This window comes from Myotis daubentonii, chromosome 13 (genome assembly GCF_963259705.1).
Source record: "Myotis daubentonii chromosome 13, mMyoDau2.1, whole genome shotgun sequence".
In the NCBI taxonomy this organism is placed as follows: domain Eukaryota; kingdom Metazoa; phylum Chordata; class Mammalia; order Chiroptera; family Vespertilionidae; genus Myotis; species Myotis daubentonii.
In genome coordinates, this window is record NC_081852.1 from 24,117,018 (window position 1) to 24,134,755 (window position 17,738).

Here is a 17,738-nt window from a genome sequence, read left to right on the forward strand (position 1 = left end):
TTTTGTGCTTGTGTGTTCCGTCTTTTGCAGAGTGCCTTTTGTACCGATAAAGAGCACTGTTGCATGTGACATGTATGTTCTTATGAGGGCTACTTATATGTATTTAAATGAAAATAGAATAATTTAGTCTTTATCATTATATATCTAAAAAATGGTATAATCCTCTTTCATTACAGAAATATGCAATCTTTATAAATAATTTTACTAGTTTACTTAATAAACTAATTTGCTTCAAGTCTTGCTTCATTATGTGTATCCTATTTACATACTTGGTAAAAGATAGAGGTGAGTAAAGGTGAAATGATGTTAAAGTAGGATGCATTTGATCACTTGTTAGGAGGAGGAGAAATCTCCTTGAAGAAAGTTTTATTTTAAAAAATTCTTTTCTAAATTTGGTTGTCTCCTCCCTCTCCTTTCTCCCCCAACTCCCTGTGTTTTATGTTAAGCATTCTTTTATTTATAATGAGGATTTTTTAAAACTAGCTTACATATGACTTTGAAGGGCTACGGTAGGTTTGCTTTATCATTTGAACCTGTTAATAAAGGTTTTGAGTTTTCTCTCTGGTATAGAATAGTTAACTGTAGAGACTGAGGACTAAGAAAAGAATGAGAAGAAACCTTGGGCATTTAATATTCTAAAAATGTTTTAAAAAATTAACCCCTTATCCCAATGTTGATTGCTATTTTCATTCCTTTAAAATTAATGCATTTAATGTTCTAAATCCCTCTGGATATTTAAATAATAGATACTAGGGGGAATTTTAGAGATGTGCTTATTTCCTTTTTCATCAATAGAAAAAAAGAAGTATTTTGTAGGATTCTATACTAACAGCTCATAAACCAGTTTTTTGTTTGTTTGGCAGCTGTTAAGTCAATAAGTCACATGGTGCATTTAGTATAGGATATTCCATTTTAAAAAATTTATCTTTATTGAAAGTATCATAGATATCATGCCCCAACCCCACATTGATGCCCCTCCATCCTGCCCTCAGGCCAAGAACCTGGAAAACCATAAGAAAAGAACAAAGTGTTTAAATGATAAAGCCAAATGCTTGTTTTGTGAGCTCATAGGGTGATCACTCTGCTAGATGAATTTCTATAATACTTCCTTAGCCAGGCTGTTTCTTACTCTCTTTAGAGGTTTGTTATTGTTTTTTACCTCACTCTACATTCCAGTTCTCTTTTGAGAAATAATAGTGTTCAGATTTATCATATTACAGTTCTATGCTTACTTAATAGTATCATTAGTTAATATAAAAATTTAAAAAGGATACTCTTTATGCTCAAATCACATTTTAATAAGCTCATACTATACTAGATAGTGTGTTGGGTGCTATATGAATTCAGTAGTATAGGAAGTGTTATAGGGATTATAGGATATCTAATTAATAGGTAGAGGTTGCTTTATTTAGTCACAGTAGCTTCTTTGTAGCATTGCTATTAAACTTTTCATCTTTTGTTTTCTAGATGGCTATTGACCAGGCCCACAGACAGAATGTCTCCTCTCTTTTTCTCCCAGTGATTGAGTCTGTGAATCCCTGCTTAATTTTAGTAGTACGTAGAGAAAATATCGTAGGAGATGCAATGGAAGTCCTTAGGAAAACAAAAAATATAGACTACAAAAAGCCGCTCAAGGTAATTTGACTTTTTTCATTGTAATAACTGGGACTTATATTAAAAAAATGTGTTTAACGTTTTCCTATTTGTTTTTAGTATGTCTTTGAAACAATAAAATTACATACTTAAAAAATTTTTCAACTATTAATTGCTGAGCGTTTTTTTGTAATCAATAACATGTTATAAGGTCTCCAGAATATACTTTCATTTCTTTACATTCAGTTATTTGCATTATGTTATCTTAGGTTATATTTGTTGGAGAAGATGCTGTTGATGCAGGAGGGGTACGCAAAGAATTTTTCTTGCTCATCATGAGGGAATTATTGGATCCTAAATATGGCATGTTTAGGTATTATGAAGATTCCAGACTCATTTGGTTTTCTGATAAGGTAAAAGGCTCACCCATCTAAGTTACTTCTGTGTTTATACTTATGTATATATACCTATATGTATCAAATTAACTTAGTAGTAATAAGAGTTATTACTGGATTCTTAACATTGGACCCAGAAATCGACTTTATTGCCATTTGAAAAGTCAACACACATTAACGCTTACCACACATTTTAAATTAGCAAAATAAATTAATAGTCAGTCTGAAAATGATAATTGACTATTCTTTCTTCTGATTTATATTTGAGGATTTAATAATTATTACCAGATTAACTTTTCATCTGGAAAAAATTAATTTATCATTAGGAATCATTGATTTCTCTACCTTTATCATTTAGGGAGAGGTAAACTACTCAGCAAACTATAGTCTCTGAGCTAAGTTCCTCCCAGCACATGTTTTTGTAAATAAAGTCATGCTCATTCATTTATCTATTATCATGGCTGCTTTCTAGCAAGGTCCCTAATTTTCAGTATCATTAATATTAAAAAATATATACTAAAACAAGTCATTTTTAACTCAGACAGAAATGTGTGTTTGTGTGTATATAGATGAAAATGTAGGAAGATAGGCAGTTTCCTGGACTATAAATGGCAGTACAAACTGGAACAGATGTGGAGACAAACATTTTGGCAGTAAGCTTAACTACCTATCACTTTGTAATTTTTTCTTACAAAGCAGAATTCCTCCTAAAGAAATATTCCAAACTATGGACCAAAATATATGCAAAAAAGATGCCTGTCATATTTTTAATATTACTAGCTAGTTAGAATAACTAACATTTACTGAGCCTTTACTGTGTGCTTCAGGAACTGCGCTAAAAGTATTTTATATACATAGCCCACTTAACCCTCACAACCACCATGTGAGATAAATACTATTTTTGTCTTTGAAACTCCTGAAGCTAGATGGCGAATGAACCATATCTGGAGCCCCAGATCTACCTTTTAAAACTCTCTTCTCTTAACTCTCATGCTCACAGACGTTTCTGTGACCATATATTACTTCTCTAAAGATTGGGAGAGAGGTAGAATAAGCATTGTTTTCAGTGCTTTAATAATATAAATGTCCAATTACAGTAAAATAGCTAATTTAGCAAAGCATGGTACTTTTATATCATGTACTGTGCTGCCATTAAAAATCGTGTTCTGAAGAATATTTGATGACATAATTAAATACTTGTGTTGCAATTAGAAAATGAGCAAAACTTAAATGTTTTTCTGAATATTTTTCTGAACTTACAGTAGATGAAAATACATAAGTATTTTTAAATAGCTTCTGAGTAGTTTTTATGTATTTTTTATTTTCCATATTGTGAATGTGTATAATTTTTTAAATTCAAAAAATGTTCGTCTTCATTAATTTAAAATTTAATATGAAAATGTTTATATTTCTGGTGGGAAATACCAGTTGAGAGGTTATATGTGTAATCTGATTGCAGCTAGATTTTAATTTTGTCTTAGAGAATATATTGAATGGAAATGTGCAAAAGAATGCAAACAGTCATTTATTTATCCCAGGGAGATAGGAATGAGAATGAACTTTTTTATTGTTACTCATTACTTTTTTCTATAGCTTTCAAATTTTCTATTAAGTATTTGTTTTTGTAATCAGAATATATTTATTACTCTTTTAACTTAGAGAACAAGTCTTTACTTTTTTCCTTATTTTTAGACATTTGAAGACAGTGATTTGTTCCATTTGATTGGTGTTATCTGTGGATTAGCTATTTATAATTTTACTATTGTGGACCTACATTTTCCTTTGGCTTTATATAAGAAATTGCTGAAAAAGAAGCCATCCCTGGATGATTTGAAAGAACTAATGCCTGATGTTGGGAGGTTAGTTGTAAAAAGTGGCAGGGGTGGGGCTTAGGAAATAGGGAATGTATAAAAAACTTTCCTTTTAGGAATGATTGTGTTTTGTTATTCTTGTTAAATTTTCAAAATAAACAAAAGCTGCTTTAATAAAAGCTGTTACTTTGATCCAAAATTTTCTCCTGAAAGACTTAACATGTATAAAGCCATTTGCTAAATTTTTACTGGCTTAACAATACTTTGTGAATATCAAATAATAAATTTAGGAAGGTGTTACATTAGAATAGTTAAATGATTTACTTGGGCTTTTACATCTGATCACCTTCATGCCTAGCTAGAATTTATAAAGTTTCTTTTTATTTATTACATAAAATGGAATGAAAATTGTATATAAATAAGGACACGTATTGAAAATAGGTGAGTACCTTTGTATTCCAAGGAAGAGATAAAAATTAAAAAGTAATTATTTTTTCTTCAACAATGTTTATTTTTGCTATTGTACATCCACCATTCTGACGCCAATATAAAAGTACAAATTACTAAAAAGATTTTATCAAAAATGAATGAGAATTATATATTTACTCATAAGCAAAATTGTCAAAATATGTAGTAATGTTTTACCTAAAAGGAACATTTTTTGTTTTGCAGAAGCATGCAACAATTACTGGATTATCCAGAAGATGATGTCGAGGAAACATTTTGTCTTAATTTTACGGTAAGATGGAAAAATACAGGGTAGGCTGATTATTCATCATCCCTTTTATTTGACAGCTGTGCCTTATGGTGTTTCTTTATTTTGATTGATGAAATTCTTAAAGAACCCTTTAGCTAACATTTATTGAGCATTAACTATATGCTAGTCCTAGAACATGCATTATTTCATTTAATCCTTGTAACAATCCTATTAGATTGGTGGTATTATCCTTATTTTACAGATGAAGAAAACTGAAAAATAGTCTCATTACATGTTAGAGATAGTATTTATATCCAGCTCTATGATTTCAAAGGCTACATGCTTTATCATTATGCTGAAGATCTTTACAAATACAAGGGGTCCTCTTTATTCAAATGCTCATTTTTGAGTCTGCAATTACAAGTGTTTAGAGAAGCAAAAATTATTGTAACATGAGATATTCATCATTGAACTTACCACTTAAAAGGTTAATTTCCACCCAAGACATTCCTTCACACTAGCATTCATCCTTGCGCATTTTGTCTTACTGTTGGTTGACATACATAATAGAAATACAAATACATTGGAATGTTATTTGGAAAATGAAACTGCAAATCATGTGAAAGAGGCATAATTGTGTTAATTTAGAGAAAGAGATGTTGAGTAACATCCAGTAACGTGCAGAACCATTGACAAATGAGGATCTGGCAAAAGTAGACTAGTTGATAATTAAGGAAGAGAAAATCACTAAAGATGATGAGACACTTCAGAAGGGAATGATTTGAATATTATAAATTAGACTTTTGGAAAAGGGTAAAACCTTTAGTTTTCTTTCTTTTTAAAAACCTTATTTGTATATTTGTTTTCCTTCCAAACAGTCCTCATTGTGATCTTATGGTCAAAGCTGGTAAAATATATTCTGCTCACAAAATTTGCCCTAAAAATTGTGCCCTCTATCAGTTGTCTTCGAGTCTTTATTGGTCATCTCAATTGACTTAAACATTGGCTTCCACGTAATTTGATTTCTAATTTATTAGTCACTAAGTTTATGAATGCTTAGTATATTCAAGAACTATGGTAATTCAAACATTCCCTCTACCATTTCTTTCCTAGAGATTTTTAATGGCTCTTAGTTGCTTACAGACTAAGAGCTTTAGAGCGGGCTTCAAAGACATTTGTGATCTGGATTTCTAACTCTCATTGTATTCTTCCACCCAGGGTCTGTCATGCTGCAGTTTTCTTTCACACACCCTTCCATCTTGTTTTTTAAGTGCCATACATTTTTCAGAACTTGATATCTACTTTCATTTCTGTCCTTTTATTCAATCTGTGTGCTCAGTCAGATATCGAACCCCCTCCCAGTTTTTCAGAGCCCTACTCATTCTTCTAAGTGCTTTTAAATGACATTTCTTCCTCAAGGTCTTTCATACTTCTCCAAATAGAAGTAAGTTCTTTCCTCTGTCAACTGATAGCATTTTGTTCATGTCTCTGTTATAGCATTTATTTTATTATAATGCGTTGTTTACATGTCATATTTCTCCTCCTTTACTAGGTAGTAAACTCCAGAGCAGGAATTTATTTATCTTTTATCTGATCATGTCACTCCCACTATAGTGTTTATAGATAGCAGTTACTAAAAGAAAAAAAATGTTTTAATAGAAGAGGATAATATTCCAAAAAGAGGGAATATCAAAGAGAAAAGATGCAATGGTGGGAATGGTAACATTTCTAGGAAAGTTAGCAGACTAGTAAGAGAAATAAAAAGTTTCAAGCTAATGACATAACTGGAAGACCCACCTATGATCAGGAAAGCAATGAGGCAGATGTGAGGTGGAAAGAATGCATAGCTGGTCTACACTGAATGCATTTTGACACTTGAATTCTATTTCCTGTCCAAGGAAAACATCCTTTCTAATATTTTACTGTAACTTGTAATGACCATTCTAAAATTTTATGCACTATAAATACTTAGTTTCTTATTAACTAACCAAACACTTGGTAATTTATAATTAGTCAAGGTAGGATTTCAGACTACTAGACAAGATGAAAATTTATAGTTGTGGCTTTATGCAGAATTCAAATAAGCTTATGGTAGCAGAATTTTACCTCAAATTTATTAATTCTTATTTTTAATGAGAGAAAGGTAGAATATAATAATAGGTTATTAAAATAATTTAATAAATTTTGGGTCTGACATTGACTTTTTTTAAAAATTTAAATAGATCACAGTTGAAAACTTTGGTGCAACAGAAGTGAAAGAGCTGGTTCTAAATGGTGCAGACACAGCTGTTAACAAACAAAATCGGTAAGTGAATTATAGCAGCATCAGTGGTAGAAATAAGATTTAGTAGACTTTTTTTTTTCTGTATTTAGAAACATGTCACGCAACCTTAAGTTTTTACCCAGATAAAACTTAACTTTTTTAATGGTCAGTAAGTAACTTCCCTTTTGCTCCTGAAATCCCTTCATGATATTAATAAAGGGTTAAAAAGATCATAAACAACAACAAAGAGAAGAAATAACAGAAAACAGCACACATTTTTTGAAGCTAGAAAACAGTGATAACTAGCCAACTAGAGAAAGCTATAACATAAGATAGACTGGGTGGAGCCAAGAAGGTAGCCAGTTCATATTGTAGAATAAAGGCTCTGGAATTGAGAATAAAAAATGTTAGAAAGTGCATGAGGTTTAGGGGAATGCTGGAAACAGATAGATTGGCTGTTAAAGCAGCAGTTAGAAACCCATTTCCCTTATCACACCAGTAGCCTGGAAACTTCCCCTCTCCAGACTTAGCAGAAGATTGGAAGTTTACCTTCTGGAGAGATTAAAATAAAGGTACTATGGGTTTGAGAACTGTTAGATACAGCCAGGGACAAGTGGCTAAACTGAAAACAGGGAGTTTGGAAGTTTACAGCTCCTTCCTATTTGACACTATATTGGAGGATTCTTCTCCGGTAAAACTTCCTAGCTTTTAAGCATGAATGGATAGCCAAAAGTCAGTAGACATTTAAGGAAAGATCGAAAGTAATTCTAAGGAAACAGAAACAGTGTCGGATGAAGAAAGTGAAGTCAGGATCCTCAAAATTATAAGGGTAGCATCCATAAGGATACTATTAAAAATTAAAAGAAATAGAAAGAATGAAATTTGTCAAAGAAATGGTACTAAAAAACTTCCCAGAACTGTAGTGCCTAGTAAGATTGAAAGCGTGGAAATGAAAAAAAAGACACATACCAGGACAAAATACAAGAAATTTCAAAATTCTGGAATAAAAGGGGCCCTAAAACCCTTCGGGGGGGGGGCGGGGGGGAAGCAGACCATATACAAAGAATTAAAGAGTCAGAAGAATCTACTACTTTTTTTGTTGTTTTTTTGTTAATTCTCACCCTAGGATATTTTTCCATTGATTTTTAGAGTAGAAGGGAGAGAGAGAGACAGAGAGAGAAACATTCATGTGAAAGAGACACATTGATTTGTTGCCTCCCGCAGGCCCCCCAACCAGGGCCAGGGATCAAGCTTGCAGTTGAGAGGTACATGCCTTTAACCGGGGACCCTTCTGTCCACAGGCCAAAGCTGTATCCCCTGAGCCAAACTTATTAGGGTCAGAATAATCTACTTCTAATGAATGATACTGAAGCTAGAAGATCAAAATTGTGGAAGAAAATTATTTTTAACTTAGAATTCTATATTGAAACTATCAAGCATGTGTGGGTGTATAAAAACATTTTCATACATGCAGAGTCTCAGAGCATTTCCTTCCACTGCCTTTTTCTCAGGAAGTTACTGAAGGATGTGTTCTACCAAAACAAGCGTTAAACCAAGAAAGAGGAAGACATAGGATCCCCCAAAATAGAATCCAATATAGGAGAGAGGCAAAGAGGATTCCTTGTGCAGAAGGAGTACCCGATCTGGGTTAGATCAAGAGGATGGAGGGCTTCAGGAGAAAAGTGCAACTGATGCTACCTAATATATTTGAATGAAATAAAAAGGAGGTTGACAATTCTGTTGAAGTTGGGGATGAAGTAGCAAACTAAGCGAAACAAAAGTTCTTTTTAAGAAAAGAAAAGTAACCATAGATATTCTGTAGCTTAATTATGAATAATATTTAAATCATAAAAATGTTAACACTGAAAATTAAACCCAAAATTGTTATAATGGGAATATCCTGGGAGGCAAAGTGAGAGTAGGACAATTATATAAAAGGTGAGTCTTTACCTTTCACAATAGATATTCAGTTCTTTAGATAATATTTAAAATTAAAAGTCAAGAAATAACAATAGAACTATGTTGTTGAAGGATGAAGATAAATACCAGGAGGAATAGCAAGGCAATAACGAATAGTTGCCTTTGAATGGCAGGAATTTCTGGTGGAAAGGTGTAAGACAGAGAACTGCCTTATTCTCTTATTCCAATTCTTTAGATAAACTAGCTTAATGGCTGTTGCCAGGGACTTCATTCCAATGATTATAATACTGATTCTGCTCCTTAAAGCTGTGTAAATTTAAGTAAACTACTTGATGTCTCTGTGCCTCAGTCTCCTTTTCTGTAAAATGGGATGGTAAATTGTATCTACTGCATGGAGTTATTTTGAGGATTAAATGAGGCAATAATTTCAACAGGCTTATTAAAATGGTACCTAGCACATGTATGTGCTCAGTAAATGTTGGCTGTTAGAATTATTAGTGTTTGACACTTTTTAACTTTGTGTATGTCTTTGATAACAATGAAGCTGTTTCTAATATATTGTGAAAAAACAGGTCTTTCTATGCTATTCTTTTTTTTTTTTAAATCTTGCTTTTGAAAAACTTAGATTTTTTAATGCTTTTAAAGTTTCTATTGTTGAACTAATTCTTTAAGTTTCTAAAAAATATTATTTCACATAGATTATTGACTTTAGAAATAATTTAAAAAATGTTGACCCTTGTACTACCAGCCCTACTTACATAATGAAACTGTTAGAGACAAAAATGTTGTTAGTGCATAAAGCAATCTAGCCTTTTTTGCTTAAGGGACTTTTAAGAGACTTAACTAGTATAGATAAATTTGCTTTCTAATTAGGTAAATGATAAAATTATGCATTACAAAATTATGTTTCTTCTTATTAGAACCTATGTTATATGTTATACTTTACAATAGTCTCATTTAACCTTTTTTTCTCTTTGTAAATTCGGTTTGGAATTATAATTTTCTAAGAAAATTATCTGTAGATGACTGAATTTACCAGTATTTCCATTTGTAGAATCATCCTTTCTAATTTGGAAGAAAAGAGTATAAAATATTGAAATCCTTTAGTACCCATTCTTGTTATTTATTTGACCAGATAGTAGCTGCATAAAGTGTTTGTGGCTTACAGAACAAATAAAATAAAATTGTAATTATAATTACTGGGTAAAGAGGCTTCCTTTTTTCTTTACAGTTTACTTTTGTATCATAACAGCCAAAAAAGCATCAGGGTTGTGTGTGTGTATGTGTGTATGTATACACATATGTACCTTTGAAAAGAAACTACACTTGGCATTTCTTAAATGATTATCCTAAAAGATTGCTTAATTACCCCTCTTGGAATTTAGCTTTTAAAATAAGTTTTGTTTCAGATTTTTTGTAATCCAAGGAAAAACAACAATCTTATCAAATAACCTGAATCCTAAAGCTTGCTTTTTTAAATCACCTAATATATTTAACAAATCACTCCTTTTAGGAATACCTGTGGAATGATGCATGTATATTATAAATAATTCATTACCATTTTAAAATGTATTTTGATAGCCATTTGCATCATCATTCTTCCTACTAGGAAATGACAGGTTTCATATAGAAATAGCCCAAGAATGGCTGTGAATGATAGATAAGTCTACATGACTCCTAGATATACCGTATGTTTGTATCGAAAGAATTATAAACTTCTACATAAAGACTTTATTCCCTTTGAACCCTACTCAGTATCTACACTAATAAAAGAGAAAGATGCAAATTGACCATACCTTCATGATGCCCAGCAGCCAATCGGGAGTGAGTATGCAAATTAACTCAACAAAGGGGTTAATTTGCATACATAGGCACAGAGCAGCTGGGGGCGGGGCAGGACACCTCTCCAGCCACTCCAGGCCTCTAGACGGTGTGGAAAGGCGGCTCTGGGCCAGAGCAAAGGCGGTGCCAGCAGCCAGGGGAAGGAAGTCCCATTCTTGCACGAATCTTTGTGCATCGGGCCTCTAGTTACAGATAAATAGCAAAAGTATAGGAGGCACTCAAAGTTTTAATAAGCCTACAATATACTCCATTTAAAAAAGATTTTTATATTTGCATGTGTGATTTTTTTTCTAGGCAGGAGTTTGTTGATGCTTATGTGGATTACATATTCAATAAATCGGTGGCTTCCTTATTTGATGCTTTTCATGCGGGCTTTCATAAAGTGTGTGGAGGAAAAGTCCTTCAACTCTTCCAGCCTAATGAACTACAAGCAATGGTTATTGGAAATACAAATTATGATTGGAAGGAACTAGAAAAGGTAGGGGAAAACACATCTATGATATTGTTGAATGGAAAGACAAAAGGAACATGGCTTTATTGATGGAAATCTTGTCCTCTCTTTGCTTTTCGTTTTGCACTGTTACTGTCACTTTTATAGGAAAACACTTACTGTACAATGAATATGTTTTAATTGTGTATGAATTAGATAGCATTTTTATGTTTGTGGTATTGGTAGTGTTCATATAGAAAAATGTCATTTGATAGACTGGATAGAGCTAAAACCATTTAGATAGCTAACATTAAAAAAATACAATACTAAGACAACAAGGATACAGAGCATTGGAAACTCAAATACATTGCTGGTGGGAGTGCAAATGAAATAGCCACTTTGGAAAAAGTTTGGCATTTCCTTATAAAGTTAAAATATACACTAGCTACATGACCAAGCAGTTCCATTCCTAGGGTTATGTTATGTTTACACAATAATTTATAAACAATGGGGGGAATAAGGCTGGCGTTATTGATTAATGGATACACGGTTTCAGTTTTGCAAGATGAAAAGAGGTTTGGAGATGGATGGTGTTGGTGGTTGTGCAAGGGTATGAATGTACTTAATACCACTGAACTGTAAAGGGTGAAGATAATAAGCTTTATGTTTTGTGTATTTTACCACAATATTTTTAACATGTTTTTAAAAATCTTCAAACAAAAACGGGAAACAACCCAGATGTTCTTCAGTGGCTGAATGGATAAACCAACTGGTACATCAATACAGTAGAATACTCTTCAGAAATAAAAAAGAATGATCTATTGATGCATGCAACACCTGGGATGACTCTCAGATCCTTACATTGAGTGAAAGCAGCCAGTCTCAAAGGATTACATGCCATTTGATTCCATTTATATGACACTTGAAAATTCAAAGCTATGGTGAACAGAGGCTAGGGGTGGAAGGAGTGTGTAACTGCTGAGAGGTAGCACAAAAGAGTTCTTTGGGATGATGGAACTCTTCAAAATCCTAATGGTTACATGAATAATGTATATATGTGTTTAAAAGTCATAAAACTATGTATGCACCAGAAAAAATCAAATCTTACGGGGTAATAATTTAGAAAATAAAATTTTTTCATTAAAAACATAATTTAGGACTTCTGGTTAAACATAATGGTATAAACATGTCTGTCTTTGCCCTCTCCCAAAATCTCACTAGAATGACAATAAAGGAAGAGAAATAGAAATACACAGACCAAAAACAAAACAACAAAACGGTGAACAAGAGAAAAAGTTTTAGAAGATGGAAAATAGGTAGTTGCATTTATGAGTGACTCAAAGCAAAGAAAATTGAATTTTAAGCCTCGGGAGCAGTGGTTCTCAACCTTCCTAATGCCACGACCCTTTAATATAGTTCCTCATGTTGTGGTGACCCCCAACCATAAAATTATTTTCGTTGCTACTTCATAACTGTAATTTGCTACTGTTATGAATCATAATGTAAATATCTGATATGCAGGATGTATTTAGGCGACCCCTGTGAAAGGGTCGTTCGACCTCCGCCCCCCTCTCCCCCAAAGGGGTCACGACCCACAGGTTGAGAATCGCTGCTCTGGAGGAACAGGGTTTATCAAGAGGCAACTCATTTCACACCCTAGATTCTAGGGAGACAGAATGTACGTGTGCATACCCTATTTTAGGTTGTTATCCAGTGAAGGTCTCTAAGAAGGTATAAAGACATAAAGTGGGCCTAGAATCTCTGAAAGGCTCAGGAATTGTTATCTCGTGTTATTCTAATGGCAGGGATGTGGGGTTGGGCTAAAAGCAATAGAATTACTTTAAGCTAATTTAAGGAATTATTAGACCTTTCACGTCCCCTCTTCTACCCAACAAAATACAGCTCCTAAGAGAAGCTTGAGAATCTGAGGGATTAGATAGAACTAAGGATGGCATTCAGCAGGTGGTACCCAGGCCTAAATCCCCCAGAAAGGAGATTGAAGGTTTCTTTTGGAGGGTAATTGATCTGCTGAAAAGAAGAAACATATACTGTAAGGAGACCCCAGTGAACATGGACCCCACCTGCAATCACTCTAAAATGAAAACAATATAATAGCTTCTCACCACACTTTAGATCAGCCGTGGGCAAACTATGGCCCGCAGGCCGAATTTGGCCCGTTTGAAATGAATAAAATTAAAAAAAAAAAAAAAAAAGACCGTACCCTTTTATGTAATGATGTTTACTTTGAATTTATATTAGTTCACACAAACACTCCATCCATGCTTTTGTTCCCGCCCTTGGGTCCAGTTTAAGAACCCATTGTGGCCCTCGAGTCAAAAAGTTTACCCACCCCTGCTTTAGATCATACAGTTTGTTCTTGCCTCATCTCCCCTCATTCTTCCTTTCATTTACCTTGCTTTACCCTTATTGGCCTCTGCTGAACTTAGAGCCCTCAGGAACACACCAGTCTTGGAGCCTTTCTATTTGATATTCTATGTGCCTGGGACTCTCTTCATCGTGTTAAGTCCAAATGGTCTGGCTCTCACTTTATGTCTTTATACCTTAGAGACCTTCACTGGATAACAACCTAAAATAGGGCATGCACACATACATTCTGTCTCCCTGCTTTTTTTCAGTCTAACGCTCTCCCAACTGAGCTATTTCGGCTTGGCCTCCTGCTCTCCCCCCCCCCCCCCCAATTACAATTGACAGTCAGTATTATTTTGTATTAGTTTCGGGTACAGCATAGTGGTTAAACAAAATGGTCCCTTTCAATATTTGCAGTATCCACCTGCACCGTACATTATTGCAATGTTATTGGCTATTTTCCCATGCTGTGCTTCCCCCTTCCCATGAACATTTTGTGACCATTAATTTGTACTTCTCAATCCCTTCACCTTTTTCACTAATCCTCCAACCCCCTCTCTACTTTATTTTTAATTTTCAAATTTTACTTAATTGTCTTTACTGTCTCTCTTTTCCCTCACTACAATGTAAACAGCATAAAGGCAGGGTTTTTGTCTTTGTTCCCTGTGTATTTCCAAAGCCTAGCACTCGGTAACTACTTAAAACCTTGCCTGAAGATATAATTGACAGAGCATTCATTAAGACAGTAATTTTTTAGTATATTTTAGTGTGCTTATACTTAGTATATACTTTGGTTTTTTCCATTGTGTATCTGACTTATTATAATTTTAGTGATTATGATTTGTGACTTTATTTTTTTTAATATATTTTATTGATTTTTTACAGAGAGGAAGGGAGAGAGATAGAGCGTTAGAAACATCGATGAGAGAGAAACATCGGATCAGCTGCCTCCTGCACATCTCCTACTGGGGATGTGCCCACAACCCAGGTAACATGCCCTTGACCGGAATCGAACCTGGGACCTTTCAGTCCGCAGGCCGACGCTCTATCCACTGAGCCAAACCGGTTTCGGCATGATTTGTGACTTTAAATGCTCTTTCTTCATCAGGGCTCTACGCATTTCCCCAGAACCACCTAGAGGTTTCAGAAAAAAGGAATAACTTGAGCCATCTTCCTTTTATTCCCCACTAACAAGCTCACAGAATTTAAATCAAATGGATTACTATAGTAACTGCTGGAATTCAAGCTATTTTCTCCAAATTAAATTTCTGCAAATTACTAGCAAATATTTTGTAGATTTTAAGAATACAGTCATTGAACTATGATTGGCTACAAAAAGAGACCAAAATTCAAGAAGTCTATTAGTAAATATTTATTGGGCCATTGCTGGATGCCTCATACTTCACAAGAGATTAAGGAGACAGCAGTATTTTATGGTCTTTGCCTTCTAATAAGGGCCCTAGACATTAATTGAACTGTGATGGATGCAAAGGAAGAGAATTTAGTGGGGTGGTATATAAGGAGCCTAACTGAGGCTACACAAATCTGGAAAAGCCTCTTAATAGTAGTAATTTTCAAAAGGTAAGGACTTGGTTCACTGCACTTTCCTCAGTGCCCCAAACTTTGACTAAAACTCATTAAATATTGAATGAATTGGGTGACATTTAATATGAGTCCCAAAGGATAAATAGAAATTAGCCTTGATGAATTAAAGAAAAAAGAAGGGTGTATATAAGTGGTCTAGGCTGAGGGAACAGTGTGTCCAAAGGCCCTGATGCTGAAAGGTTCTTGCTAAGAACTAAAAGTTAAAGCAGCTATGGCTGGATTTAAAAAAACACACTTCACAGTGAAGATTTAATTCTCTCTTATCACTCTTTTTTTTCTTAGTGCTAACATTTTTTAAGGTGGAATTACTGCAAATTTCCCCAAAACTTAGTGGCTTAAAAATCAGAATGAATATTTATTGTCTCATACAGTTTCTGTGGTTCAGGAGTTTAGGGATAGCTTACTTGGATGGTTTTAGCTCAGAGGTCTCTCGGGAGTTGTATTCAAATAGGTTAATATAGTAACTGCTTTAGCCATCTGAATTGACTGGTGCTTTAGCCATCTGAAGGCTTAAGGAGTGGTTCTCAACCTTCCTAATGCTGCGACCCTTTAATACAGTTCTTTATGTTGTGGTGACCCCCAACCATAAAATTCTTTTTGTTGCTACTTCATAACTGTAATTTTTGCTACTGTTATGAATCGTAATGTAAATATCTGATATGCAGGATGTATTTTCATTGTTCGCGACCCACAGGTTGAGAACCGCTGGATAGAGTTTCCCTTTCAAGATAGCTCACTGATGTGGCTGTTGGCCAAAAGCCCAGTGTCTTACCAGGAACCTCTCCATAGGGCTATTTGATTGTCCTTATGAAATGGCAACTGGCTCTCCCAGTTGGTGGGTGATCAAAAAGGCAAGGCTGGAGTCAGAATTTTTCATAATCCAGCCTCATATCTGCAATATCCTAATGATTACAGGGGTCAAGCCTATTGGCAGAGATCAGGGAGAGGTCATCTTGGAAACTGACTACACAGAAAGTTATTAGTGTTTTGTTTTTAGTGCCTTTTTTTTTTTTTTCAGGAAAGATAGAAAATTAACTTCTGTTCATTAATACAGAAATTTTATATTTATCGCAGGTAATTAATTCCATGTTGAACTTTAATAATCCGTTAACATTTTAGCAATTCTAGTTTATCCTTTAGATACTTACTTTTGGAGGTATTACAATCCTATCATGCTCTCTGAAGTGGTAGAATCAACATTTCTGTCGATTCATACACGTTTTCTTTTCTTTCCCCTGGAATTAATAGTTCCAAATTACAAAAGTGCCCAGGAAATAAAGGTAATCAGCTGAAACACATGAGTTTCAAACTCCTGAACAACCTTTCTGTGCTAAGGAAGTGAAGCCAATTTTTCAGATTCAAGAAAAAACCAATATCCCTCCATATTAATAGGGGGTTTTTTGTTTGTTTTCTAGAATACAGAATACAAAGGGGAGTATTGGGCAGAACATCCTACAATAAAAATATTTTGGGAAGTATTTCATGAATTGCCATTGGAAAAGAAAAAACTATTTCTGTGTAAGTATTTCTAACTTGTTCTATATTTTTATGAGAATGTAATCTAATTATTAAACTTATTTAATAGGAGATTGCTTCACTTTTATTATTTTTTTTATAGTATTGTTCCAAGGTCCTATTTATTACATATGTTTTCTTATTTGAAAGTTAAATTCAATTTGTCTCCAAAATGGAATTGGTTCTTTCAAATGAAAACAACTATAATACTGATTATAGTAAACTAGGGTTGTAATTTATTTTAGAAAAAGGTCTCTTCTTTGTTGAGTCTGAATTTTCTTTTTGCTTCTGCCCCAAAACGTTGGGAATTTCTGTAGAAACTAGTCTTAAATGGCTATTACCAAAAGAAGAGCTCCCTAATGTTTTTGTCAGGGACAATAGTCATTTGTTCATCAAACATTTATTAAGCTTCTCCTGTGTGCTAATAATTAAGATTATACTTTCAAAGAAAATATATTATAATTATATTGATGTGTAATTATCTTATGTCTGAAATATCATGCTCACACATATTCTGGCGATGGACTTCCATATTTGAGCAAATGTTAATATAAAGGTTTGCTATAGTGCCTATAGAAAATAACTTGGTAACCTATATTGGTTTTGATAAAAGTGGTTGGCTGAATGATTTTTTTTTCTTGGCAGTATTTTTGACAGGTAGTGATCGGATTCCTATTCTTGGTATGAAGAGTCTAAAACTAGTCATCCAGTCAACAGGAGGTGGTGAGGAGTATCTCCCAGTTTCCCATACCTGCTTTAATCTTCTAGATCTTCCAAAATATACAGAAAAAGAAACTCTACGCTCTAAACTGATCCAAGCTATTGATCACAATGAAGGTTTCAGTTTAATATAACTTGTCATTATAACTATTCTGTTTACTGCAAAAGCATTAAACTAATTGTGTTTTTCTTATGATGAATTCAGCAAGGTGACAGAGGGAGTTACTATAATCTTGCAAAATGTTCAATGCTATTATTTATGAAAGCCAAAAAATATTAAAGGAAAAGTACAAACTGTTAATACTGAACTTAATGTACAGAACTATGGATTTTTTTGGCCATCTTCCAATAAACATACAAGTATTGTGAATACATTGTAGTTTTACTAACATGAATTTTAAGAGTTTGTTTGCATATTTCACAAATGATCTGATGTGTGAGTGCATGGAAATGTTGCTTGAATTTTCTTGAATCACTGGGTAAAAAACCTTTAACTTTGGCCTGCAATAGTCATTTGATTATTTTTTCATTTTGTAAATAATGTTAAGTTTTGTAATAAAATAGTTATGTTCTGATACCA

At 33.7% G+C, this 17,738-nt stretch overlaps 1 protein-coding gene across 9 annotated transcripts in view; it reads left to right on the top strand.

The window, feature by feature from the left end:
• Positions 1–17,738, top strand: part of HERC4 (HECT and RLD domain containing E3 ubiquitin protein ligase 4) — a 110,230-nt gene extending 92,492 nt beyond the window's left edge. For 8 of the 9 annotated variants that reach the window (XM_059662561.1, XM_059662564.1, XM_059662567.1 and 5 more), the window contains 8 exons: positions 1,468–1,635; positions 1,863–2,006; positions 3,681–3,847; positions 4,472–4,538; positions 6,719–6,801; positions 10,816–10,999; positions 16,339–16,441; positions 17,084–17,738. In XM_059662561.1, coding sequence (XP_059518544.1) covers positions 1,468–1,635; positions 1,863–2,006; positions 3,681–3,847; positions 4,472–4,538; positions 6,719–6,801; positions 10,816–10,999; positions 16,339–16,441; positions 17,084–17,292 — 1,125 coding nt within the window. In that variant the 3' untranslated portion in view covers positions 17,293–17,738. Of the gene's footprint in view, positions 1–1,467; positions 1,636–1,862; positions 2,007–3,680; positions 3,848–4,471; positions 4,539–6,718; positions 6,802–10,815; positions 11,000–16,338; positions 16,442–17,083 lie in introns of those variants that run through there. The other variant, XM_059662569.1, reaches the window with a different exon arrangement.